Source organism: Crocodylus siamensis, chromosome 10 (genome assembly GCF_052110815.1).
Source record: "Crocodylus siamensis isolate JL-2025a chromosome 10, ASM5211081v1, whole genome shotgun sequence".
NCBI classification, from domain to species: Eukaryota; Metazoa; Chordata; order Crocodylia; family Crocodylidae; genus Crocodylus; species Crocodylus siamensis.
In genome coordinates this window covers 61,742,995-61,769,842 of record NC_143404.1, presented here as the reverse complement: position 1 = coordinate 61,769,842, position 26,848 = coordinate 61,742,995, and the positions used below count along the sequence as shown (strand labels likewise).

General features: G+C 43.2%; 1 protein-coding gene and 1 long non-coding RNA gene across 3 annotated transcripts; one reads left to right on the top strand and one right to left on the bottom strand.

The window, feature by feature from the left end:
* Window positions 1-544: 544 nt before the first annotated feature.
* LOC149856702 (uncharacterized) lies at window positions 545-15,184 on the bottom strand. 2 transcript variants are annotated; one of them, XR_016444471.1, is made up of 3 exons: window positions 15,046-15,184; window positions 13,220-14,541; window positions 545-908 (listed from the first exon to the last, which is right to left on the bottom strand). It is a non-coding gene; the product is annotated as an uncharacterized LOC149856702 (long non-coding RNA). The 2 variants fall into 2 exon arrangements; XR_016444470.1 differs by lacking the exon at window positions 545-908 and having other exon boundaries at window positions 7,653-14,541.
* ZFP64 (ZFP64 zinc finger protein) lies at window positions 15,131-26,848 on the top strand. The gene is made up of 6 exons (XM_090064997.1): window positions 15,131-15,349; window positions 15,768-16,007; window positions 17,827-17,988; window positions 19,018-19,080; window positions 20,155-20,406; window positions 23,358-26,848. Exons 1-6 carry the CDS (start codon window positions 15,280-15,282, stop codon window positions 24,656-24,658), a joined length of 2,088 nt encoding a protein of 695 aa, XP_089921123.1. The 5' UTR covers window positions 15,131-15,279; the 3' UTR covers window positions 24,659-26,848.

Sequence of the window (26,848 nt, the reverse complement as noted above, 5' to 3'; positions counted from 1 at the left end):
CCTTCAAGACTAAATCTGCACTATGAATCAGGTATTTCTAACACATGCTGCATCTTTACTGTTTTATTTTATGATTTCTATCATTGCTTTCAGGTTACATATTCAACAGACCTGAGTTAATCATTTGCAATGCATCATATATTCATTAAATATTATGTCCCTCTGCTTGCAAATCGAATGTAAACAAAACCCAATTTTGCCACAGCATTTGCTATCGTGTGCTGTTCAGAAAGTATTCAGTGCTCGGTGGTTGCACCTACACGAGACGCTGACCATGCAGTCCTTACTGTGCACTCATTTAGCACTTGTATAAACAAGAGTAACTTGTATAAACAAGAGTCACTGAGCAGTTGCATCACCAAATGGCTGTTTCGTGATGCGGACTGTGCAGTAGCCCAACGTTATTGCTCAGTAGCGTCATCTCATGTTTTCTGCCACGTGACAGTACTGCACAGTAGTTACAGGCGACTGCGCAGTCAGAGCCTCGTGTAGACATGGCCAGTATGTGTTGAGCCATTACTCTTGGTACTGCTCTGTTCCTTCATTGGCTAAACTTAACTCTCAAAATCAAATTACCAGTGCAAATTTGAAAGTTGCTCTTATGGACAATACTGCAATATTCCCATAAAATCTGCAGTCCTTGCCAATGAACTGATTTGCCACAGTATTTGTCCAGTTGCAATCTTTAACCACAGAAAGGATTGCAAAGGAATATGAGGCAGTATCCTACCATATCTGCAATCCTTTAGGAATTTCATGCTCCTTTCAGCACCCAGACAAATAGATGACCAACAGCTTATTCTGACATGATGTAAACAGTGATAAACACTAAAGTAAAACCTCCTTCAGGACGGATTATTACTCTGGAGTGCCATGAGTGATGGAGAGTTCAAGAACTTCACTGGTAACTGGTGGTACAAAAGCAAAAGAGGCCTTAGGTCAGGACTGAGTAAACCAGACACTGCAGTAATTTAGAGGTTTGCAGACAGATTTGCTCAGCTGGAATGTCATCTGGTGCTTTGTAAAATAATAATATTTATAAACAATTAAAACGTATTATCAACAGCTCTCTTTACAAACCATACCCAGCAAAGAAGATTAATAAGATCTGAGGCCAGAAGTGTTCTTCAAACCATCTTTTCAGACCTCCTCCATCAATGCTGGCCACAAGCCAGATCCTTATGGCTGGCCAAAGACAACTAGGAAGTGACCAGACTGAGGAACAAATAAATGAGCGTTTTGTTAGTAGCATCACATCTAACCAGCTCTCCTATCAGCCTATAATACTGTGCTTTGCTTCAACTGGAGAATGAAGCAGAGACTTAGTGATTATTTCTACTATTCTCTTACCTAAAGTATTTTTTGTCAAGTAGGGCTGATTTTATACAGAGATTATCCCTCAAGAATATATAGGGCTCTAAAATATTGTCCTGAGGATGGGGCAGGGTATAGGCATGCTGTTTCTGGAAGTGACGGCATCAGACACAATTCTTTCCCTGATCCAAGGGTAATATGTTTTACCCCATCGTTGGAAAGAGGTTGCAATTTATGTCATCCCTTACCTCACCTTTGCATTGGGAGAATGGGAAAAACAGAGACTGGGTCCATTTTCTCCTGGGAGCTAGGGAGAACTGTAGTGCTGGAGCTGTGAATCAAAGGTAACTGAGAACTGTGACCTAAATAACCCTAATTCAGGGAGAAGGAGGGCCTTATTTTCCACAAGTCCCCTGCATGGCTGGGTTAGGGTTGCCTAAAACTTACACTAGAAATGACTCATTATTCCACATTATTCCATCTTGTCATAGTTTAATAAATAAATATCAAAGGTGCTAAGAACCTACATAAGAACCCAGTTGTAAAAGCCCTTGCACACTTGAGATCAATGGGGCTATTCTTTTGAACAACAACAAATTGTATGTGCTAAAATTTGCAGATCTGAAAACTCCCCATCCATTTCATAAATGCTTTAACACAATACAATGCAAAATGCATTTTTCCCAGTCTTATCCATCAGCAGCATGTCAAGCTGAAGAAATCTTTTAATTAAAAAGGTGGGAAGGCTTGATCTCCTATAGCTAATATATAAGCAGTGGTCGTTTTTACAGTCATCTGACACAGTAAAGCACTCTAAGTTCCTTTTATAGCTATCTGTACAAATTGTGGTTTAGGGGGGAGAAAACCGGTAGAGTTTATCTGTGGCTAGATCAATAGGCGTTGCCAGCACTGAGATTATGCCATCTTATCTGTATGCTTGCACTTCATGAAAGATGGTAAGGTTTGTAAAGGAAAACCTGAAAGAAGAATATTATTCTTGATAAGGTTTGGTGCATGTGAGTTAATAAATTATTGTTGTCCTGGCCCTTAGGATTTTTGTTCTGTCTAAATTTCAGTTTTGTTTTCCACTTTCCCTCCCTGGTGGGTTGAACCTGGGAATAGCATCACTCACTGGCTCGTTAGTTTGATAAACTGGCATAAGTGACTATAGCTACAATGGGTACCTCTAGCACAGAAGCATTTATAGGGCTCGGGGGAATTCTGAAAAACACCAGAAAGTCTTTAGGTACTGAATCACAGCCAAGTATTTGGAATCTTTATTTTTTTTTTTCTGTGAGAATGTCATCACTAAAATATGGAATATGCTTTTCCCACTTGGTTTCTATTACTTGTAAAGCATTCAAAAGCTTCTAGAATAGAATTACCTGCTAGAGAGCAAACAAAACTCTACTGAGTATTAAAGGAGCCCCTTCGCTGGTGTTTCTTTCCATTTTCAAACCAACTATATAATAAAAATGACTAAACATTAGACTTGAGCTGTGGGATTTTTGAATCCATCATATATTTGTTTGTTATCAGATTTATCCCACTAGTGTTTTACCATGCTGCTTTATCTTTTGCAAATAAATTTCATAAGACAACTAGGGTTTTTTTTCAGAGGTGACATACCCATCATCAAAATAACCTGTTAATTATATGACTTACCCTGCTTTCACAGTAAGTTGCTTGTTTTAAGAGTTATTCGGGTTATGATAGCAGCCAACTGGTGCTTAGACTAAAAAAAGAATTAAAGAGAAACACAAAGAGGTAAGAAGACGGGAAGGGATGACAAGTGCAGCACAGAGATGGCTCACAGAGAAGCAACCTGAAAAAAAATCCCAAAACTTGAGAATCCTTTGGTGAGACATCCGTGCAGCAAGATACTGAAGCACGTGCTTAACTTGAAGCATGACTGAGATTCAGATTTGTGGATTTCTCTGACCAGGGATGGGTTTAAGCACAGGCCTACACTCAAGATGCACCTCACTTTGTTGAACCAGGGCCTACCTGGTATTCATTCCACTCCCAGGACGGGCCTGTGGTGTCACCTTGTTCATGCCCACTGAGATTTCACCCAGAGTAATATGTGGAAAATCTTGGCTAAAAAAATCTACTGAAGAAAATACGATGACAATCTATTAATGTGCAATTTTAGGGCCCAAAGTAACACTTATTGAGGTCACTGCCCACCAGATGCTGTCTTAGCAGTGCTTTTGAAAAAAGGCCACTCCGGCTCACTCTGCACGTGCAGGTAAAGGCAAGATGAGATCTAATGCACAATCCACAAAATTGCAATGCCACATGTCTCAGCTGACAGGGCTCCCAGCTGCAGCGGAGACCTTGCTATATGTGCAAACTAAGGCTTGATAGCAACCACCTATAAAGTTAGGACACATTTTCAATGTCTAAATTCATAGCTGGTTGGAGCTTTTTATGATATGATAGCTACTGTGGTAGCTGGTCATTGTGTGGTTAACCAGCTAGTTGCACAATAACTATAGCGTGTTGAGGGGGCCTTAGACACTTAGAAATGAAGATTAGGATTTTGTTGACAACTATCCATGTATAAGCTACATCTAGAGAATATTTTCCATGCAGAGACTAAGAGAAGGGATAGAAATAATTTGCTATTAGGCCTAAAATCAAGCTGGTGTATTTGCACACTTAAAACCTGTGCAGTTACTACAGCTGTGCAGGGCGCTGAGGCAGGTGCTAAGGCAAGCAAACAGCATATGTACGCAGAACTGATGCAAGCAGTCATCTGTGTGCACTTATGCGTCACGTACAATTCTTATAAATGAATACAGAGAGTCCAAAAATCAAGTCTGATGTGAATTAGCAGCAAACCACTGATGTGGGGAAGTAAATACCCATAATCAGAAGTTCCCTGGGCAACGGAGTTTGATTCAAAAGCACATTGCTAAATTTTCTAAGGACGGCTTTGTATTTTCTGTTCTGTGATTGACATCAAAGCATAGTTATATAGTGAAATCCCACAAAACCCTGCAACTTTACCCCTAGGTGGTTCTTAAGTATACTTTATGACAAGGAACAATTAGACATATCAACATAGGAATAAACTGTTATTTTGTTATATGATTCATTTGAGGTTTATTCACTGTTGTCAACGTGTTATGTGTTATTTTGGTGAATAATATGTTCACACTGAGTTATTTTAATGTTCATATGGCAATAAGAAACATCTTAAGGTGGACTGATTATTTAGGCTTTATTTAGCGTGGAGAAGAGCAATTACATTGAAAATATTTTATAAATAGGAAATGTATTAAATGTCAAAATACCTTCCCTGCATTATGAATTGAAATGGCATTATTTTAAAACATTTGAAAAAAAAATCATCATAATTATGCGTTATCAACATGGAGACAGATTACCTATTATTTTAACATAATTAATTTGATGTACAATGCATTTATGTTGCTGAGGATGCCATTATCCATCAATATAATTATAAATGACTAAAAAAATTTTAGAATCTTTAAGTTATTTTAATTGCCTTGTTTGTTTTACTCTAAATCCATCATTCATTTCTTTCTCCTGTGAAATTTTTAATTACCATTTCCATTTCTTTCCCTCTTCTTCCATCCATTAAACCTGATTCTCATCTCACTTACGCCCGTTTCACACCAGTGTAAACATGCTGATTTCAGTGTAGTTAACCTTGATTTATAGCCTGCTGGCCCAGAATTGGGCCTTTTGTTTTTATTTCATAAGTTTTACATTTGTCTCTCTCATTGGTATTTTCTTGCTCCTACAGTCATATTCCTTTTTTAACCTGGTTTCTGGGGGGTTTTCCTCTCTTTCCTTCCCACTCCATTTATTTTACAAGGTAAACACAACAAGAAAGGGTAGGATATTTAATGGGTCTGTTTCTTCTTTAAGGCTTGATCCGATACTAGTCAAAACTAATCAATATCTCCTATTTTCTTCAGTTGATTTCTGTTCTCTTGGTTTCTCTGAGCTTGCAACCTAGGATAACACTGCTCCTGCATGATCTCAGGTGACATGGAGAAGATTGGAGTCTTTGTACAAAGATAATAATCTATGATATTTTTGTTCTCTAACTTTAGGCTATGGCTGTCCAATGCAGTGGCCAGAATTGCCTATCTAAGAGTCAGTGATGAGGCTTGACTTTTTATGCCTCTGTCTGATTTTTTTTCTTTTTCTGCCATGATTGACATTTGTCTTTTCTGAGTCTTGTTTGCTCACACTGTATTTGTAGAGAGCCTGAAGCAGTGCAATACTTTCATTACAGACAGGTTAAGGGTGAAAAGGATTACACATACATACTGATTTATGCCTTAAAGGCTAGAAATGGTGTCAAGTGCAATCTTGGCCAACCTCTGCTCAGTAGTTCAGGTTATCAGTGCAATATTATACTGTCAAACATCCAGTGGCATGCAGCAAGAGGTTGTAATTGTATTTATTATAATTACTATTGCTGTGTTGGAAAGCTAGGCCTCAAAAGACACATATAAAAACCATACCTCCGCCCAAAATAGCTTACAATTTAAATAAATCACTAAGTTTGTATCAGTTATTAATTCCTAAAAATAAATATATATAATAATGGTAGTACCTAAGCATCATCTAAATATGGGGCCCCATTGTTCTAGGCATTTTATAAAGAGCATTGAAGAGTACCTGATAAATGTTACTACTTTAAGTTATGCATGTTCGTAAATGTTTGCAGGAATAACTAGGAGATCCCATTGAAAATGAAATATTAATTAGTGTTTAACTATATGAGTTTCACAGAATCATAGGGTGGAAGGGACCCTGAAGGATCATCGGGTCCAGCCCCCTGCATGAGCAGGAAAGACATCTGGGGTCACACAACCCCAGCCAGGTGACTGTCCAGTCTTCTCTTGAAGACCTCTAGGGTAGATGATTGCACCACCTCTGCAGGGAGCTTGTTCCATAGTCTGGACACCCTAGTTGTAAAGAAGTTTTTCCTAATGTTCAGCCTGAAACTATCTTCCAGCAGTTTGTGGTCGTTGTTTCTAGTTTTCCCCAGGGCACCCAGGCGAACAGTTGCTCACCAAGCCCCTGATGTATGCCTCTGATACAGCAGTAAGCTATAGCAGGAGGAATCATGCTCAACTGAACAAGCATATAGTTTACTGAAATGATCTTTAGAAGCATTGTGACTAGAGGAGTCTTGTAACTGTAGATCAGTACAGGAAACTGTTTTCCTGTCCTAAAAACCCTAGAGCTGAAAAATTCTTCTAGTTCTATATCAGGACAAAAACCCAATCACTTTTTAAGTTCTTCACATTAAAAAAAAAAAGGTTTTGTTCTGTGTTTGTCAATAGCCTGACAGTCAGAGTACTGAATATGGATATAGCCACCCTAGGTTCAAGCCCCTTCCAAACCAGAGATTTAAACCCGGGATGCTCTGCTTTCCAGCTTATTACTGTCCTAGCCACTAGGCCATTGCTTACTCAGAATACCTCTCTGATTTTGAACAGAAATTCTTGTCTGGGCCTGAGAAGCCTTTCTCAACACAGACTTCAAAAAACCTGGTTTATCTTTATAAAAAGTGTTGGCTTAGATGAAGCACCATTTTGTCTGACTGTCTGGCCAGCACTACTTGTACCAGTCTAAGATGTTCCTCCTCCATTTGAGAAGTGGTGCTGGTGTGGCTAGGGCCTTTCCTGCAAGTGCCTGCAGTCCTTGCCAGCATAGGGAGCTCTGAGCAGTTAAGGCTGCTACTGACATTTTGGACTGGCTCAAATGCTTTTTTAGTAGAGAGCTGGGGAGGAATCAGGGAAAAAGAGTTCCTTTATGGGATGCCAGCTGAGACAGTGTTAGGCAGCATCTGAAAATCATCCTATGAGTTCATATATGTTTTCTCTTTCAGTTATGCTCAACTGAACAAGCATCAAGTATCTTGGAACAGGCTGTTCCTGAAGATTTGTTATGCACCAGCCACCGAGTCTTGCACCTCTCTCTTATTGGTTCAACTCCAGCTCTCCCTGTTATCAATTAAAAATTGCTACCCATGTTATTCCTGACACTCAGTCCAAAAGAGCAAGTACGCTAGTGAGTAAAGGCACTATGTTATCATGCTTTACCTGTTTTGTGAATACAAGGATGCCTTCCTTCTGGAAGGCTGTACTTCTAGTCCTTGGAACAAATAATAAATTCACTCTAAACAAACAGAAAATAATAATCTAAAATATCATATTTGAATTGGCCCAAGCAGATAAAAGTTTTGATGGAAGGGTAATTATAAAGTAAAACTGCTTAAAACAACTCATTATACACTCCAAAGCCCAACTGCAGTTAAAATCGTGCAGAAATATTGTAAAAAAACAATATAATTGGGTTATATCTGCCTGGAGTAAAAATAAATAAGTAACAGAATGTGCTGGGGGGAAAAACCCTGTAAAGAGGGTAAGAGATTGTGTTTTAATGAGGTAGCCTTCTTTATGCTGTGGAAAAAATAGATTGAAATAGTTAAAGCAATCAGCTTTAATAGATGTGATTTAAGTTAAAGCAATCACCTTTAATAGATATGATCTATTGAGGATACACCCAAAGAAGATCTCATCAGTGCTAACCATATCTTTTGTTGCCAGAACATGATTTTACAAACCCATTTTAGAGGCAATGACTACATCTTCATCCTGATACACTATCAACAGTATTTTCTGCTGTCTTCATGTTAAATTCTGTAAGTACACTATGATTTGGTAATCCCAAATACATTTCTATAACCATATTATTGTTCAGGATTCAACAAACAGTGTTTTCATTCAAATTTTGTGGATTGCTACAAAGTTCATTATATCCTAATATTAAGATATGGATGTTGATATGTTGAATTGGGATGAAAATTTACCTAAAGTCTTAAAGGACAATAATGTTGGTGATTACAACCCTCTTATATGATTACCCTGTGTTATTTAACATATCTAGCAGAGTGTACTCTTAAAGCTAGAACTGTCCTCTGTTCGTTTCTCATCCCCTGAAAGCACTAGGTCTGTGGCATATTGTTTTGGCAAAACAGAAATGCCCTACAGATGTTACTTTCATAGGAGAGTAGTAAGAACTGTCATTTAGGATTGTTTAGCAAATACCCAAACCACCAGCATGTCATGCCTTAAAGGTTAAACAAATGTTCCAGCTGCAAAGTCAATCACTCGAGTTAGAAAATGCCAAAATTAAAGTTGCCCATTCAGACTTTCTCCCCCACCCCTTGTGCATCTGCATTCTGATAAAGTCTTTAATTACACAGTCATATGCTCCTGGGTTTTTTTTCCAATCTGCTACTTCTGTAGCTGCCCCATCTTGATCCCATCAAATACAGCTGTTGTCTCTCTGACAAAGTCCACTCCCTCTCCCCATCTCCTCCTCCACCCCATCTTACCAACTGTGGAAAAGCTGAAAGCACAAGACAGAATTTTCCCTGCAATCTTAGCATTGGACGCCCAGTATAATTGCAGCCTGGGCGCAGGAAAGAGCATTTGCCTGCTTAGTCTCTGCAGGCATGGATTGAGGCATACCCGGTACAAACAGAACCTTTGGAGAGTTTACCTGCCAAATTTTGAGTCTCTACAGATAATGTGGTTTTTCTGTTCCTTGTGTCTTGGCCAAATGGTGATTTTTTTTTTTTTTCACGGGAACAAGTTCCTGCCAAATTTCCATCTATGATCCAAAGCACGGAGTTGCTTGATCTTGTTTAATTATTTTTATATGGGCAAAACAGTGTGTGTTTGTTTGTTTTCTTCATCGTGTTTTCTGACCCATTTACTGAGCCTTTCAAAAAAAAAAATCAGTCTAAAGCAGACTGGTGAAAACTTCAGCCTGAATGGTTAAAGTTTGGCAACGCTTCAAAAAACCCCTAAAAACAGGATCTCACAGTAGGGAATGTCAGGCATCCTAAATTATAAGCAGTGAGTTCATCTGACTAGGGGCACAGACAGATAAGCAGCTTCCCATTGCAATTCATAGCAGTTTGCAGGAAACGGTATGAGTTGCAACAACCCCCAGACTGAACAGAAGTTTGCCCCTTGGGTCTGCCAGCCTGCAGCCCAGTCTGTGTAGCAATGTCACTCCCCCCTTCCATCCCAGGTGCTGTTTTCAGAATAGGAGGGAGGAAAGGGAGCAGGGGGAGCTCATTTTGGGGTTCGCCAGCCAACACTGGAGGCTGGGGTGGATGGATTGGGGTCCTCCTGCCATCTCGGGGGGGTCCAAGCCACCCATCCAACTCTTCAGCGCTGGCTGAAAAAACCTCAGATCAAACTCCCGTCCTTTCCCCTTTCCCATTCTGAAAACAGTGGGAGGCTGGGAGCTCCACAGACACACGTTACAGAACTCTTTCCATTTTGGAGTGTGTTTGTCTGAATCTTCAGGGTTCAGGTTTTCATGGGATCAGGTCATTTTAAAGAGGTCTGCAACCATGTACGTGTGTTTGGTTACGGCTGTAGACTGCTTTCTGGGACCAGGTCAGGAGAAACTTGTCATTTCTGTTTACACCCTTAAGGGCCACATTTAATCCACTAGAAGGGAAAGCCCCTTCCACTGAGGAGTTCTTCTGGAACCATAAAGACAATGGTGTATTACTATTGCAAAACAAAATCCCCAAAACAAAAACGAATAGCAAAAGTGTCACGTGCAAATCATGGGAAGTGATTCTACCACCCAGTTCAGTACTGGGGAGGCCTTCCCTGGAATAGTCTCTCCAGTTTGGGGCATTGCACTTCAAGAACAGCAGGGAGAAATAGGAAAGAGTCCAGAGGAAAGCAATAAAAATTATTAGAGGTCTAGAAAGCACAACATGCCAGGAAAGAGTGGAAGTACTGGGATTATTCAGTTTGGGGTAGAGAAAACTGAGGAGAATTTGAAAGCAGTCTTCAAATATGAGAGTTGTGATAAAAGAGATGATGTTGTGGCCACTGAGGGCAGGACAACATATACTGGGTGAACCATTTCCCATATTCAACAGGAAATTTAGGTTGGACATAAGAAAACCTTTCTAAATATAAGGGCATTAAGCATCTGAACAGGTTAACTAGAGCCGAGGTGTCAAACTCATCCGAGCCCCAGAGGCCAATCTATCAGCTGGACCAGACTAATAGACCAGCCCTGGATGACAGATCCAGCATGTGTCCTAGAGCAGCCAGGGTGGGTGCCAGAGGCAGCGCAGTCCTGCTTCAGCCACTCCAGGGCTGTGCTGCACATGGCAGCTGCTCCACCACTCTGGGGATGACCCAGGCCATCATGTCCTGTATGTTGCCTGTGGGTCAGCTCTGAGACCTACAAGCAACACTGGGACTAGATGGTAGGCCTCTGCCTCTGTCTTTGACGCTCATTATCTAGGGAGGTTGTAGACTCTCCATTGGTGGCAGCTTGTGACTACAGCTTATACCAGTGGTTCTCAGCTGGGGTGCTGTGGGGAGAGGAGTCCAGGAGAGCCGGCTATACTTTAAAGAAGCCTGACTGAGAGTGCAGGAACAAACCATCCCAATGCACAGGAAGACTAGCAAATATGGCAGAAGACCAGCATGGCTTAGCAGGGAACTCTTCAGTAAACTAAATCACATAAAGGAAGCTTATAAGAAATGGAAACTTAGACAAATAACTAAGGATGACTATAAAAGCATTGCTCAGGCGTGCAGGGATGAAGTCAGGAAGGCCAAAGTGCAACTGGAGTTGCAGCTAGCAAGGGATGTGAAAGGTAACCCGAAGAGTTTCTACAAGTATGCCAAAATGGCAAACATAGTGCCCATATTTAAGAAAGGGGAAAAGGAGGATCTAGGGAACTACAGACCCATCAGTCTCACCTCAATCCCTGGAAAAATCATGGAGCAGATCCTCAAGGAATCCTTTTCTAAGCACTTGAACTTAGGAACGGTCAGCATGGATTCACCAGGGGCAAGTCATGCCAGACCAGCCTGATTGCCTTCTATGATGAGATGACTGGCTCTGTGGGTGCAGGAAGACTGGTAGATGTCGTATACCTTGATTTTAACATGGATTTTACCTTCTAATACAGTCTCCCACAACATTCTTGTAAGCAAGCTAAGGAAGTATGGGCTGAATGAGTGGACTATAAGGTGGATTGAAAGCTGGCTGGAGCATCAGGCTTAGAGAGTAGTAATCAATGGCTCGATGTCTAGTTGGCAGCCAGTATCAAGTGGAGTGCTCCAGGGGTAGGTCCTGGAGCCAATTTTGTTCAGTGTCTTCATCAACGACCTGGAAGATGGCATAAAGTGCACCCTCAGCAAGTCTGCAGATGACACAAGGCTGGGGGGAGTAGTAGATACGCTGGAGGGTAGGGCTAGGATTCAGAGACCTAGACAAATTGGAGGATTGGGCCAAAAGAAATCTCATGAGGTTCAACAAGGACAAGTGCAAAGTCCTGCACATAGGATGGAACAATCCCATGCACTGGTACAGGCTGGGGGCTGACTGGCTGGGGCTCATAGTGGACAGTAAGCTGAACATGAGCCTGCAGAGTGCCGTGTTGCCAAGAAGGTTAAGAGCATCCGGCTGCATTGGTAGGTGTGTTGCCAGCAGGTCAAGGGAGGTGATTATTCCCCCTCTATTTAGCACTGGTGAGGCCAGTACTGTTCAGTTCTGGACTCCCCACTACAGAAAGGATGCAGACAAGTTGGAGAGAGTCCAGCAGAGAGCAGTGAAAATGGTTCAGGGGCTAGGGCACATGGCTTATGAGTACAGGCTGAGGGAACTGGACATATTTAGTCTAGAGAAGAGAAGACTGAGGGGGGATTTAATAGCAGCCTTCATCTACCTGAAGGGTTCAAAAGAGGGTGGAGCTGGACTGTTCTCAGTGGTGGCGGATGGTAGAACAAGGAGCAATGGTCTCAAGTTGCAGCATGGGAAGTTTAGGTTAAATACTAGGAAGAATTTGCTCACTACAAGGGTAGTAAAACACTGGAACAGGTTACCCAGAGAAGTGGTGCAATCTTCATCCTTGGAAGTTTTCAAGACATGGCTAGACACAGCTTTGGCTGGGATGATCTAATTGGGGCTGGTCCTGCTTGAGCAGGGGGTTGGACTAGACAACCTCCTAAGCTCCCTTCCAGGCCTAATTTTCTATGATTCTGTGATCCCGGGGTGACACGAAACCCCCTCAGGAGTGCTAATGTTCGGCTTCCTGCCCTGTCTGCTGCTGTGCTGCCTGTCCTTTCACTGGTGTGCTCCATGCCACATACACAAGCTGCCCATGCCACTTCCAGCATGAGTGCCACAGGTTGGCTCCCTCATTGGAACAGAACAGTAAAAGAAACGCAAGGAACTGAAAGCAGATGGCCAGGATAGCGCGAATCATTGTGCAGGTAGCCCACCTCTGATTGCAATACGCTGAAATGTTTCTTAGGGAAGGGGAGTCATAGAGACAGGCTCTCCACTGCAGACTTCTTTCTTGCCTACGTTGTAATTATTTTGCACTTGCTAAGTGCTATAGGTGGCCATGTTCGCATGTGTTTAGTGTTTATGTAACAAGGGCTGGGTGGATGGGAGGCTCTGGGGCTGCAGCGTGGAAGCACCATGCAGCTGGAATTTTCCGCACAGGCTCTCTCAAGGGGAAGTCCAGGGCCTGTCAATAATGTGACAGTCGCCGCTTCGGGCCAGTGAGAAAGCGCCACATATAATTAGACCGCCCTGCATCACAGAGAGTATAAAAAACATCGCGCTGTGAACTTTGGGGTCTTTGCGCGCCCGACACAACGTACGGACTGAATCGACTCGGAGCGACCTTCAGCCTGGCCAGCTGGAGGGGAGGACGCCAGACCCGCCTAATCCCGGCGACCGTTCCCGGAGATACAACACCAGTGTGAGTGGGTGCTCACTGGTGCACCCAGCATAGTTGATTTTGTTTTGTTTAACCCTTATTAATAAAATTAAGCCTGACCTTTAAAGCGAGCGTGATCTGCGTAAGCCCGACTATCAAAAGATGCTGTCCACAGCCTATAGTGACTGATCTCTCATTGCAGGGTTGCACTTGAATATCGGGGAAATGACCCTAAAGAAAAGGGTCACCTTTTTGGCTCATCTCCACTGCAGCACTAGCTCACACGTTCCCTAATCAAACTCCTATTTACATGCAGAGTTTCTCCGTGGACCAGTACTTTACACTTGAGATATCTAGCTGGCCCATCAGAGTGGCAGGGGGCATGAGTGGCAAGACACTTGAGCTGGCGAGGCAGAACTCAGCTCCTCCGAGCTGCTAATCCAGCATCCTGTGAAGCTCAGTTCTTACGTTGCACCGGGTCTGCTCTCCCGAACTAAACTAATGGAAGAGGAATTCACCAGTGTGGCTAACTCAACTTGCAATTAAACATTTTTTCTTTTCCTTTGCAAAAATCTTGTTGGTCTAATAAAAATGTCACCTCTGTCCACGAGCCCTGATTGCTCCACTAAGATGACACTTCAGGTCAGCCAGGCTGGGACAGGTCTGCAAGGCTGTGTCATTCAGTCCATGCACAGTCTGGAAATTTGGCACCAGCAAGCAGCAAGAGTGTGACTTTCGGTGCTTCACAGAGCTGAAGAAACTGTGTGGTTTGGGGTGACCCAAAAAACATTTTTCCCCATAATCCCAGCCTCATCTCAGCTCCTTATTTCGGGCTATGTCCTTGATCCATGATACCATTTTACATACAGGTTCCCCTCGCTTTATGCGGGTTCTGTATGTGTGGATTTCCTCTTACACGATGACCCTTTTTATACCAAAAATTAGTTGTGTGCAAGGTAAATACACTCTTAGGCGATCACTGTGACGGAAGCCCAAAGTTGGTGGCTTTGTGCAGCGCGTCATGGGAGTCATGCACACCAAAATATAGTCTACTGTGGTCCTGGCTCACTGTTTGCGACACGCGTTTCTGTAGTGGTCATCCCCATTACGATCGTGCCCTGTGCGCTGTCTGCTGTTGGCGAGTACCAAAATTGTCTTGTAAAAGTGGTAGAAGTGGTTAGTACAGTCAAGATCTTCACAGATTTCTAGGGTGGGAAGGGACCTGGTAGCTCATCAGGTCTGACCCCCTGCTCCAGGCAGGAAATGGGGATGGTGGCACGTATCCCTATTTGTTGCATGGTAAAGTGGGTTCCCTTTCTGCAAATACAAGTTATGCGCCGTTTCCCAGGAACGCACGTACGGGAAACCCGTGTTTATTGGTGAATATACATTCTGGATGCCGCTCTAACTCTTTCAGGGATGCACGTGGCAGCCGTGTCGGCCTGAGACAAAAAAGAAACGCAAAAGTGGTTGCAAAACGACCCCTTCTATCGTGACCGGCCGTGCCCCCAGAGGCTGGGGGGCACGGCGCCTGCCCGAGCAGCGGTGGCGGTGATGGCAGGGGTGCCGCGGCGGTGTCGGCGCGCCGACTCGGGGCCGGTCGGCGACCACCCGCACGCGCTGCCGGCGGCCAGCAGCGACTGGGGACCGCCCGCAAGCCTGACAGTTTAAGCTCCTGATAGCGTACCTCTAAGTGCGCACGTGTAATCGGTTAATGAAAATGAATCAAAAGGAAAGTCTTAATCAGCGCCTCTCCCGCTTCATGAAAAGGAATCAGATGGGAATTCAGTTTATTTGTAACAAAGTGCCCGTCCCCCCGTCGGCGGCCGGGCTCGAGGGGCGCACACGCGCCCCTGCGCATCGCCAATGCCTCTTATTCAACCGCCCGAGCCGCTGCAACAACAAAAATCGACACAGCGCTCGCTGTAACGTCTCAGTGGACTAACCGGTATCCCTCCTGAACCGAAAGCCGCAGGGGTCCGCAGCTCCGCCCCTGCTTCCCCTCTCGCCGCCTCGCCCGGCGTCCCGATGAGCTTCCAGCGAGGGCTGGCGAGCGGCTCAGGCGCCGCGGCCGCAGCGCGGAGCAACCCCGCCTCCCCGCCCCGCACTGAGCATGCTCGGCGCTCCCACATCCGTCCCTCCCTCCCGGCCCGGGGGCGGGGGCCGGGGTCCCGCTGCCAATGAGCCCCGCGCGGCCCGGCGCAGCCATGAACGCGGGCGGCTGCGCGGCCTTCCCCGGCGCCGTCCAGTGTAAGTGCCGCGCTGCGGCCATGCGCGCTCCGGGGCCCGGCCGGGGCAGGCGGCGCCCAGCCCCGGCCCGCGCGGGCCCCGGAACCTGAGTGCGGCAAGCGGCCGAGCGCCCGCCGGGCCCGGGAGCCAGCCCGCGGCGCGGGGCGGGGCGGGGCGGGGCGGGGCGGGCCGGCCCTGCGTTGTGGGGGCCGCGCTTGGGTTGCCACCCCCGGGGGAAATAGCCCCGTGCGTGATTAAAATACATGAATTCTTTATTAAACGCTGCATCCTTTTTCAAACGTGCTTGACTGCGCCCCCGTGTGCGAGACGGGGTGTCCCCCCGGGGTGCAGATCTTCCCTGCGTCCGGCCTGTCGGGGTGCTTGTGGCGTGGGGGCGGTTTGCGAGGCAGTGGTGTCGCCAACGTTCCCGTTTTTCCAGTTCCAGGAGGTACCACCGTCTTGGTGGAGCTCACCCCGGATATTCACATCTGCGGGATCTGCAAGCAGCAGTTCAACAACCTCGATGCCTTTGTCGCTCACAAGCAAAGCGGCTGCCAGCTGACCGGCGCGGGGGCTGGCGCCACGAGCACCGTCCAGTTTGTGTCCGAAGAAACGGTGCCGGCGACGCAGACGCAAACCACGACCCGGACGATCACCTCGGAGACCCAGACCATCACAGGTATTGCTGGGCGTTTTGGAAACGCCCCTCCCCGGGAGGGGCAGGAGAGTACTCAGACCCCTCCGTGCTAAAACACCGCTTCGTACCCGAGCGTTCGTGTGGGTTTTGATGAAGAAACAAACTTAGCTTTGGTAGGACGCCAGCCACGTAATTTCAGGGTAAAAATGTGAGCCTGCTTCTGATGGCTTAAGTCTGAGGGCGTGCGTCATCAGTTCATGAAAATGAATGAAAAGGAAAGTCGTTATTGGTGTCTTTATTGGTAATTGGACTGGAATTCAGTTTATTTTTAACAAAGGCCATGATGAGAAATGCAGGGTGTGTCTACATGTGCAGCAGTAAACTGGTGCACATTGTGTTTATTACTCCTGAGTGTCACGTTTAAACATGTGCCGGGGACTGCAGTAGGTTGAGCTGGGTCGGAGCAGCCCCAGCTGGCAGGGGGCCCAGGAGGTCAGCTTGCCAGCCCGGGGCTGCTCCAGCCCAGCCCAGTGTGCTGCAGAGGGGCTGGCTGCGGTACGAGGACGCTTCAGCGTGGGGCTAGCCGGCAGGAGCCCCTGTACTGAAACGCCCTTGTGGCCCAGCCAGCCCCGTTGGCATCTACACGTGCGTTGCTGTGGAGTAAAAAACTCCGCTATAGGAAAGTACTTGTATTTACAAGAACTAACCTACGGCAGAGTGAATTAATTTACTTCATTCTAATAACTGCATGTGTAGACACAGAGACGTTAACTGTGACGCTGGCTGGGCAACTCTGCAGTAAATGTCTCGTGTAGACAGGCCCAGATTTGCTGTAGTTCTCAGTCCAGGATATCCTTACATGAGGAGACCAGTCTGCAAAAACTGCTCTCATAATTGCCTGGAAATGCTACCTGGTACTTAAGTCTTTGCAGGCAGTCAAGGCAGGTGTCTATCTGGCAAGCTTTTTAAGAAGGTGTGGAGTTTTATTTGCTAGTCACATAACATGTAATAGTAATGTGTATTCATGTTTTCAGGTGTGGGGCCTTATTTGGTTTGAACTAATTAGTCCACCTGTAATTTGGGCAGAGAGTTGGGAGGAGGAGAAAAGAATAGGATTTGTGAAAGACTGGGTAATCACATGAACCACAGTCAGGTATTACCTAATTTTAATAGTTTTCTGTGACTTAACGAGTTTCAAATGAGTGCTTAACTTTTCTGCTTCTTACTAACTTTTTCCACCTGTCAGGTGAGGGGGCTTGTGTCTACCCATTTTAGGAGAGCGGTCAAGTTTTAATCCATTCAAAAGTCAGTGTTTTGCCTACAGATGTTTTATCTGTCATTTTTACGAATAACTTCTAAAATCTTAAAGAGATTGGATTTGAAAAAAGGTAACATTTTTTCAGTTTGTTTTTGACAGTAGATTGTATGCAGCCAGCTTAACTATTCTTTCCCAGACTAGTCCCTTACAGCCCTTATCCTGCTAACATATAGGAACAAATATAACTTTTTTTTTCACAAAAATAAAGCCTGCGCAGACAACAAAGAAAACAGACTAAACCACGAATCAGAGCCGTACAGGCCTTGAGCCTTTGCAAAGTCCTGCTGACTTCAGTATGACTGTGCACAGATGCAAGGAACTACCCAGGCGGAATATGCACCTTAGTCAAATTCTTTTTCCCTTTGTAGAGGACTTTTATGGGATAAGAGAGGAGAGAAAACAATTTTTAAAATAATAGGAATATATGGTTGTAAAACCAGGACTAAATGTGGAAGTGCTTAGTGTAATTAATTAAGGATTAGAGACGCACTGTATTACTGAGCAAATTCACACTGTATGAAAGTGAATGTTGTATGCATGTAGTTTCAGCTCCGGAGTTTGTTTTTGAGCATGGCTACCAGACGTATCTGCCCAGTGAGAGCAGTGAGCCTCAGACTGCTGCTATTGTCTCCCCACCACCAAAATCTCGTTCTAGAAAACCCGCTGCTTCACTTGCCCAAAAGAAACTGAACTGTTGCTACTCAGGTAAAGTCTTTTTTTTTTTTTGTTCATTTCAATGTAGTCATAAATGTGTTAGGTCTGCTTGTTTCCATAAATCTAAGATAAAGAGAGTATAGATGATGACATGATAACAAGTTTACTTAGGCCTAGAATTTGCACCATCAGTCAGTAGGATTTTTGCCATTGATTTCAGAGTCAAGTCCTTAGGCTCTGTATGTCTCTGTATGTCAAGGCTCTGTATGTCTCAACAGGCCTGTCATATGGGCAGAGGGATACCTGCACTCATCAAAATGTAAGGCCTTATTTGTCTTCTGCCTTATTTGTTTTAATTATATTGATCATCAAAGTAACCATACAGGATTGAGAAAATTCATGCAAATGCTGAATTTACTTGCATACGACTTACCATGGGAGTTAGACCTGTTTGCTTGGGTAGTCCTCCCACTAATTTAAGTAGAGTTTACTATTTTGTTGTTCCAAATTCTTTCCGTCTCATTGAATGAATCTCATTTCAAAGCTTGTTGTACATTTGCATGCTGTTTAATCTGTATTTTCCTACCCAGCCCTCTGGACTCAGACAAAACTCTGAAGGAGTCATTTGTTAGCCTGGGCCTCAGTAGCATGAACCTGAGACCACACTTGAAATTAATGAGTCTCACCTTTATCCCCTCTGTACTGTAGCGTGGGGGTTGGGGTGCATCCCAAACCCCAGGCACATATTCCAAACTCTTTGTTTTAGAGCTTAGCACAAAAAAGACAAGGTGAGTTAATGCAAAGAATGATTAGTCTAGGAAGGTGTTAGAAAACTAAGAGTACTGTTGAAGGTAAATGTAAGGAAGCAAGATATAGACCTCATTTTCCAGGAATATTGAAGTCATCCCTTTTCAAAGTAAAAAAAGAAAAACTTGATGTTTTTTGATGCAAAAAACGTTAGAGTCCATTCAGAATCGTGAAGGCTCCTGAATTTGCCAAAGCATATGCTCTTGTTTTGTGAGTTGTCTTTGCCTTTAAATATCTAACTTTGTGTTGTCTGATATGACTTTTTGTTTTCAGGTTGCCAGTTTAAGACATCATATGGCATGAAAGATATGGAACGCCATTTAAGAACGCACACAGGTTAACCTCTAAAATGATTGGTTTCTGCTTCTCTTTTTTGTATGTTATCAACAGGTGTTTTCCCACAAAGGGTATTTACATAGTATAGCACTCATGGTCCACAAGCACAATTCCATTCCCTACCTTCCACTGCTCTTTGAATGAGCCAGGCCCCATTGGATGGTGCACACCACTCCTTTGTCAGCCCGATTGCAGTTTATACTGTCTCTAGCCATAAAGTTGAAAAACATCAGAACACTTTTCGTGCTTGTTTAAGGCTGTGATCACATCACTTGATACTAATATGTGGGCATATCTGAAGTGCGAATGGGCAGCTGTTTGTTAGTACCCTCAGCACTTATTCGTTGTTTCAGAAGTTGTTTCTTTTTTTAAAGAAACGTACAGAAGATGTTATAGGGCAGTGGTGCTCAACCTTTTTCCCCAGCAGGCCACATGGGCAGTGCCTGGTCTGACTGCAGGCCAGGTGGTGGTTCTGGTCCAGCTCCCAGGGCCAGCATGGCATCTGGTCATGTAGAGTGGGGCAGGGGGCAGCACAGCCTGAGCTCAGCCCAGCAGGGGAAGAAGGGGGCTTCACCTAGCCCAGCGGGTGGGAAAGGGATGTGATAAGAGGCATGAGGTAGCCTGGCCCTACCGGGAGGGGGAGAAAAAGGTATGGAATGGGGGCCATCCCCAAACCAGCGCTGCAGGGGGAAGGGGATGTGGCCTGGCTCCAACCTGGCACTTGGGCCTTGGGTTATGGGAATTTAGCAGAGGGGAGTATGGCCATATTAATGGCCACTGCTTCCCTGCCACCAAATTTCCTAACCCGTGGGAGCCCTGTTGTCAGATGCAAGGGCTCCATGGGCCGGAGGTTGAGCACCGCTGCTATAGAGCAGTGGGTTTTCAAAGTGTCTGCTGAATTGTGCTCGATCTGTTTGCCTCTGCACATTGGGAAGAAAGTGGCTAGTGTACAGGTAGTGGAAAGCATAAATACTGCTGGTATAGGAGGCTTTTCAAAAATTAAGACTATACCTCTTTAAAAATTAGTCATTACAAAAATTCTTGTACCCTTAATACTGTTTTGTTTGCATTCAGGAGACAAGCCTCATAAATGTGAAGTTTGCAGCAAGTGCTTCAGTCGCAAAGATAAGCTGAAGATGCACATGCGTTCCCATACTGGGGTGAAACCTTACAAGTGTAAGCACTGTGACTATGCAGCTGCTGACAGCAGCAGTCTCAACAAGCACCAGCGCATCCACTCAAATGAGCGTCCATTTAAATGCCAGATCTGCCCTTATGCAAGCCGCAACTCTAGCCAGCTTACTGTACATCTCCGGTCCCATACTGGTAAGTAGATCTATAAGGATGGCCTTGGACATTATATTTGAAGGTGTTCAGGGCACATCTACATGTGCATTCATGTGCTTTAGTTATTGCACATTAAATCTAATACCTTCATTGTAAGGAAAATGCACATTAGCCTGTTTTAATGCGCATAAACTAAAGAGCACAGGTTTTTTAGTGATACTTTAAGGCCTATTAAAATAAGCTAATGCACATTAAAACACACATGTAGATGCACCCTTAGGCTCTAAGTATATTCCCAGGATATGCCTAAGTGCTTCTGAGTATCCCATAAGGCTTTTATCTGCATCTTTAAAAACCCATTGTCTATAATAGAGAAGCTGAAATATTTTATGTCATTAGAACATAAAATCAAGCTAGTTAAACCAGTTTAACTCTGTAATGTAGATGCTCTTAACTTGTTTGGATTTCATAATTCAATTTATCCTTGCATTAGTAGATTACCAATTACATTAACAAGATATGGGCAGCAGCAATACAAGTTTCCTCATGCTGAATATATTTTCTATATATAGATCCTTCAGTCTCTGTTACGGTAAATCCCGCATGTTTTCCTGGTACTAAATTCATAATTCTTAAAGTCAAATTATTTTTGTAGATTCCTTTGTATTGGATTCTCTCATGCAGTTTGTTCCTATAAACAACTTGTCAAACTTCTCTGATACTGTTTGTCTCTGGGGTGTGTTGCTCATCACTTTCCCTAAGGTATTAGGTTGGTTTACAGATTGTTCTTTCTGTATTTGATTAGTTCTGTGAATTTTAGTTGCATGTTGTTATGATTCAGAGTTCATTAAATTAGCATTGACTAGCAGATTTTGATCCTGACATGAAGTTGTATACAGCAAGGGATTTATTTCCAGTGGATGAATAAATTCCTTGTGAAATGTAGAGGAGGGAAAAATAAAACCAATCTCTTACTCATGTAAGAGAGTGTTTCAGATTTGGGCCCAAGATTTTTAAATTTTCTCTGTCAACATCAAATGGTCTGAGGCCAGTTGTGTAATATAAAGCAGATCAATCTGCAAATTAGCAAATAAATGTATTACTCTCATTTGTCTTTCCTGGATTCTGCAATACGGTCAGCACAGTCACTATATGAAAATTGAGCCATTGAAATATGTACTATGTCTTCATCAGTAAAGTGGGTTAAAATTCAATTGCTGAGTCTTGCAATTCAGCTGAAAGAGTATATAGCTGGGGCTGTAAAATAAACTAGCCCAGCAAGCAGTGTATCTTCATTAATAAAATCTGTATAATAACCACAATACACCATGTATCTCAATTATTAAACAGATACATAGATTAGCACAGTAGGTCCCAACTTATTAAAAATATGTGCAACTAATTAATTGGCCTATGTAGTTGGATAAAAAAAGTATGCAAAATTATACAGCTATCACAAAGATCTATAAAATATTAACTTATAAATTAGCCATATGCTCTCATGATTATTAAAGAACAAAAACATTTATTGAACTTTCTGCATTTTATTTCTGTCTTTAATGGCACCCTTTATTGCTTTTTCCGTCATGGAGTGATATATCCAAATGATACCTCACTTTTCAAGTGGTTCAGAGGAAAAATTGCCTGATAGATAACGGAAAAAAGTGAACCCTGTGGTTTTATGCATATTATTTAAGCAGCTGTTCGGGGGGTTGTTAATGACCATTCTTAAACATTTATTAGCCTGTACACTAGATTTGATTCAATGATTATGGAACAAACAGATGTAAAGCTTAATTTGGTTGTATATAGTTGTGGCATGAGCCTACTAAGCCAAGGTTTAGTCCTTATGGTACAAATGTAAAATGAATGTTAAGTCTCTTCACTGAAGTAACAGACCACTCGTGAGCTACAAGTTGAACATGCACATTTGCAAGATCTGGCAGCCAAACACTTTGAGCCAAGTTTTCATCTGTGTCTGTTTTCTTGCCTTCATGCATATTCCCACAAAAATTGTGCACATGCACGTACTTTGCCAACACGTGTCTGCACGGATGGAAATTTCAAAAGAAAGGCCTCATACAGCCATTCAGTTTCTCCTGGGAGTGTCACTGCTCTCCCAAAAGAAAGCACAAGTATATAAATGTTAAGGCTTTTTATCCTAGAATAAAAATAGCCACTCCAGGAGAAAAGTAATCTGGGAACAACCAGGGTTAAATCACCCCCAGGAGAGCAAATGCTGGTAAGTTTTTCTACAAGGAATATAAACCTGGGAGAATTCTCCCAGGTTATTTAAATGTGTGTAGACAGCCAGAGAGTCTCAAACTGATCCGTAGGAAGATGGTCTGTCACATAACGCAAAATCCTCTCACACTGCCAAGTTGCATTAAAAGACCAAAGGATACATGAAATCCTTCCCTAACATTACTGTGCAGGCATATGAAACATGCATCCACCTAGTATTTTTTTATCATTTGTATTCATGATTTGTTTCATATTTCTCTCTTCCAGTTGTTATGATGCTGCCATAATACAATTAAAATTCCTCCTAATATAAAATGTAGTAAGTAACACTCTCTAAACTTGGAGTGCTCTTTGTGTATCTGTTTAGAAAATCGTATCTTGAAATGTACCAACAGAGTTAGGATTCCATGTTTGATTTAAATTGGTTAAAACCATTAGTTTGAAATGATAGCCTTACTAATGAGAGATGAATGAGAAAATGCAGTAGCATGTCTTGGAGCAAGTGTTCTCATAAAATTAACTAGAATAGAGAACATTTGGGATGCAGATACCAAGAACTGCTGGTGCCTGCCAGCATGTTCTACTTTTTCTACATACAGAGTTCTCCATGTCGGGGTGTCCACTGTGTTGAATAAGGTGCATATGCCAGTTTAAACTTTTGCAGTTTTTTTAGCTTTAAGCCTCCCCAAGATGAACTGTGAATCTTGGCTTGACTCTTCTAATTTAAATGCATAATTTGTTGACAGGAGATGCCCCCTTTCAGTGTCAGATGTGTCCTGCTAAATTTAAAATCAACTCAGACTTGAAGAGGCACATGCGTGTACACTCTGGGGAGAAGCCTTACAAGTGTGAGTTCTGTGACGTCCGCTGTGCCATGAAAGGGAACTTGAAATCGCATATCCGCATCAAGCATAGCATGGAGAATACCCTCAAGTGTCCAGAGTGTGAATTCCAGTGCGGAAACAAAACAAGCCTTCGGCACCACATCCGAACCCATCAACCTGAGCAACCAGTGAAGTGTTCAGAGTGCAACTACTCTTGTTCCAGCAAAGCAGCTCTCAAGGTACATCAGAGAATTCATTGCAAGGACCGCCCTTTCAAATGTGACTTCTGCAGCTTTGATACAAAACAGCGGAGCAATCTGACAACACATGTGAAGAAAGCTCATGGGGACAAAGTCAAGGCCAAGAAGCAAATCTCAGAGAAGAAGGAGGGAGATAAGACAAAGCAGAGCACCTCCAGGCAAGTAGCCAGGTTAGATGCCAAGAAGGCATTTAAATGTGACCTGTGTGAAGCTTCCTTTGTCCGAGAAGATTCTCTCAGGAGCCATAAGAAACAGCACAGCATGTATAATGGGACTAAAAATAATGAACTGGCTGTTTTGCAGCTCCAGATGGATCCCAGTAGGCAAACCAGTGCCCCTATTACTGTCAGTCACCTACAGGTTCCACTTCAGGCTGCCCAGGTCTCTCCATACAGTGAGGGAAGGGTCAAGATTATTGTGGGCCATCAGATGCCTCAGGCGAATAGTATTATTCAGTCTGCATCGGTAAATGTGGTGCCTCCCGCACTGGTTAGCCAGAATCAGGAAGACCTCTCTGCCAATAGCCGGTTGCAGCTGCTGGGCCAAGTCAGTTTGCTGGCACCTCCTCCCCCACCAGTGTCTCAGGGTGAAACTGGGTCAGTGGCACAGCCAGCAGTTCTTCTCACAGCCCATGACCAAAGTGATGGCAGTGCTCTACACCAGACACTGATTCCTGCTGCTCCAGTCAGTGGTCATGAGGCTTCAGCAAACCAGGCTTTCATCACCAGTTCTGGCATCAGCTGTTCTGACCTGGAAGGTCTCAATGCTCTGATTCAGGAAGGAGCAACAGAAGTGACTGTGGTTAGTGATGGGGGTCAAAGTATCACTGTATCTACTTCAGCTCCTCCACCTCCCATCTTTTCCTCATCCTCTCACACAGACACACCAAAGCAAACCTACTCCATCATTCAAAACGGAGCCCATACAGCTTTACTGTGTCCTGCAGACTCCATACCAGATTAGATTAAAAAAAAAATTCCTTCCAGATATTCTTGCCAGATCAAATTCAGCCCTAAGAACTGTGACCCATGAAGTCTCATTGAAGCCGTTGGACCAGTTTGCACATGAAGTCATACAAGTACAGTAGCCTTGCACATGCCAAAAAAGTTTGTGCATAATTATGTGCAGAGGAAATTAGAGGCTGTAATCTCTGAAAAATTGTCCCTGATTATTGATAGACCTATTTAAAGTTTAATTAATTTTCCAGAGCAGATTTTTTCTTGTGCAACGTTTAGCTTTATTTAAATAGAACAATAAATGTTTTCCATCAAATGCAAAGAGCACCTTACCTTATGATATAATTTACCTTCATGATTAAGTTACTCATTCTTTTCATGTGAAAAGAAAGGCAGAAGGAACCAACACCATTTGGGACATAGTTTTCAAATGGAACCAGTTTGAAGTCACTACACTCATTGTGGGTGTTTTGTTGCATAGCTCACTGACCTCACATAGAACGAGCTAGCTTCAGTCTGTGCATCACTAGGTATAGAATACAATCAAGCAAAGCATTTAAGTACACGCTAGTCCCGTTGATTTCAGTGGAAGTAATCATACATGTAACTTGAATGTATGTTGACTTTTGCTGGATTAGGGGAGTAAAGAATACTACCATTGTGGTTTACCTCGCTGGTATTTTCCATCTCTCACACAGCAAAAAACAGTGGTTATTCTGCTTTTTGTTAGGTACCACAATAAACAGCCATTCACAATTTTTTATTAATTCTCACACAATACAAATTGCTAGGCATAAGTCATATTGGATCTGATCTACTGTTGACATGCTGCTGGTTGCATAAAACATAATCATTCAACATCAAAAATAATTTTGGCTCCAGTCCCATTGAACCTTATGCATGTGTTTAACTTGACTCTTGAATTGCTTGCAAGACTTGGGCCTCAATTTGTAACTGTGAATTTATTTATTTCAAATGTGACTTCAGAACAGAGATAAAAAAAAACAGGATGAATTGTTAAAAAAGCTGGAGCTTAATTATCAGTCATCCAGTACCCTGTGGCTTTCATTGTCCTATATCCAGATTTTTCTAAACTGCTCATGCATACTGAGCTTGTTTAAAAAATTCTGGCCATTTATTTGGAAACCTGCGTACCTTTAAATGCCTGGCATGTGGGTGCAAAATGGAATATTAAAAAAAAAATTGGGATTGATCTAGAACCCATTGAACTTGAAAGGATCACCATTGACTTCTGTGAGCTCTGGATTGGGCTCTGGGCCCACTTCTGAGCCCAACTTTCTGAACAATAAATCTCTGAAGTGTCAGACGTGGTCATATCATAATGGCATCTCTTTGTATGTGTACAAAAAGGTGACACACCTAAAAAACTTAAATGTATTTTCCAAGTTCCTGCTGTTATGATAATTTGGCACAGGGCCACTAGCCGGTTCTGACTGATATAGCATTTTCTGGGAATTAATAAAGTGGCTTTAAGATTTTGTTTAGTGGTGCATTCAGAGTAATCACTACTGGACCAATTGATTGAAGTCAGAGTTGTCGGTGCTTAGCACCTTACCGGAGTAAGTTGCACAGGAATGTATTATGAGGTACTTCTTTAAAAGAATAATAATACAGTAAAATCGTTGTTATCCAGCATCCCCGGGGCAAGGGGATTGCCAGTTATGTAAAAATTCCAGTTATCTGAAATAACCCAGCAGGGTGGCAGCCGCACGTGGAGTAGCGGCAGTGGTGGGGGGCAACAGCGGGCACCGTGTGAGCTTTCCCCCACCCCCTCTCCGCAGCTGGCTAGCCGGCCGGAAATCCCAGTTAATAGAATTTCCGGTTACTTAAATGCCGGATAACAAAGATTTTACTGTAATATTAAGTCTACATCAGCAATGACTTACCGTTGTGTCATAACAGAACTTTTATTCAAATCATGTATGCAACACAGTGATCTGTATCAGAATGCTCCTTGTTTAAAAAAATACAAATATATTTTTCCAAATATAGCCCTGCAGTTTGCTGTTGCTGTTTCTGTTTATTTTGGTGCACAAGTAACCTTTGCTTTTTAGATGTGTGCTGGAAAAAATACACGTGCTTTGTAAGCACGAGCGCAGGTAAGTGTTGTATGTATTTATTTGTGGTTACTGGTCTCCAGTTTGCAAACTATCATTCTAGTGACATAGATCAAATG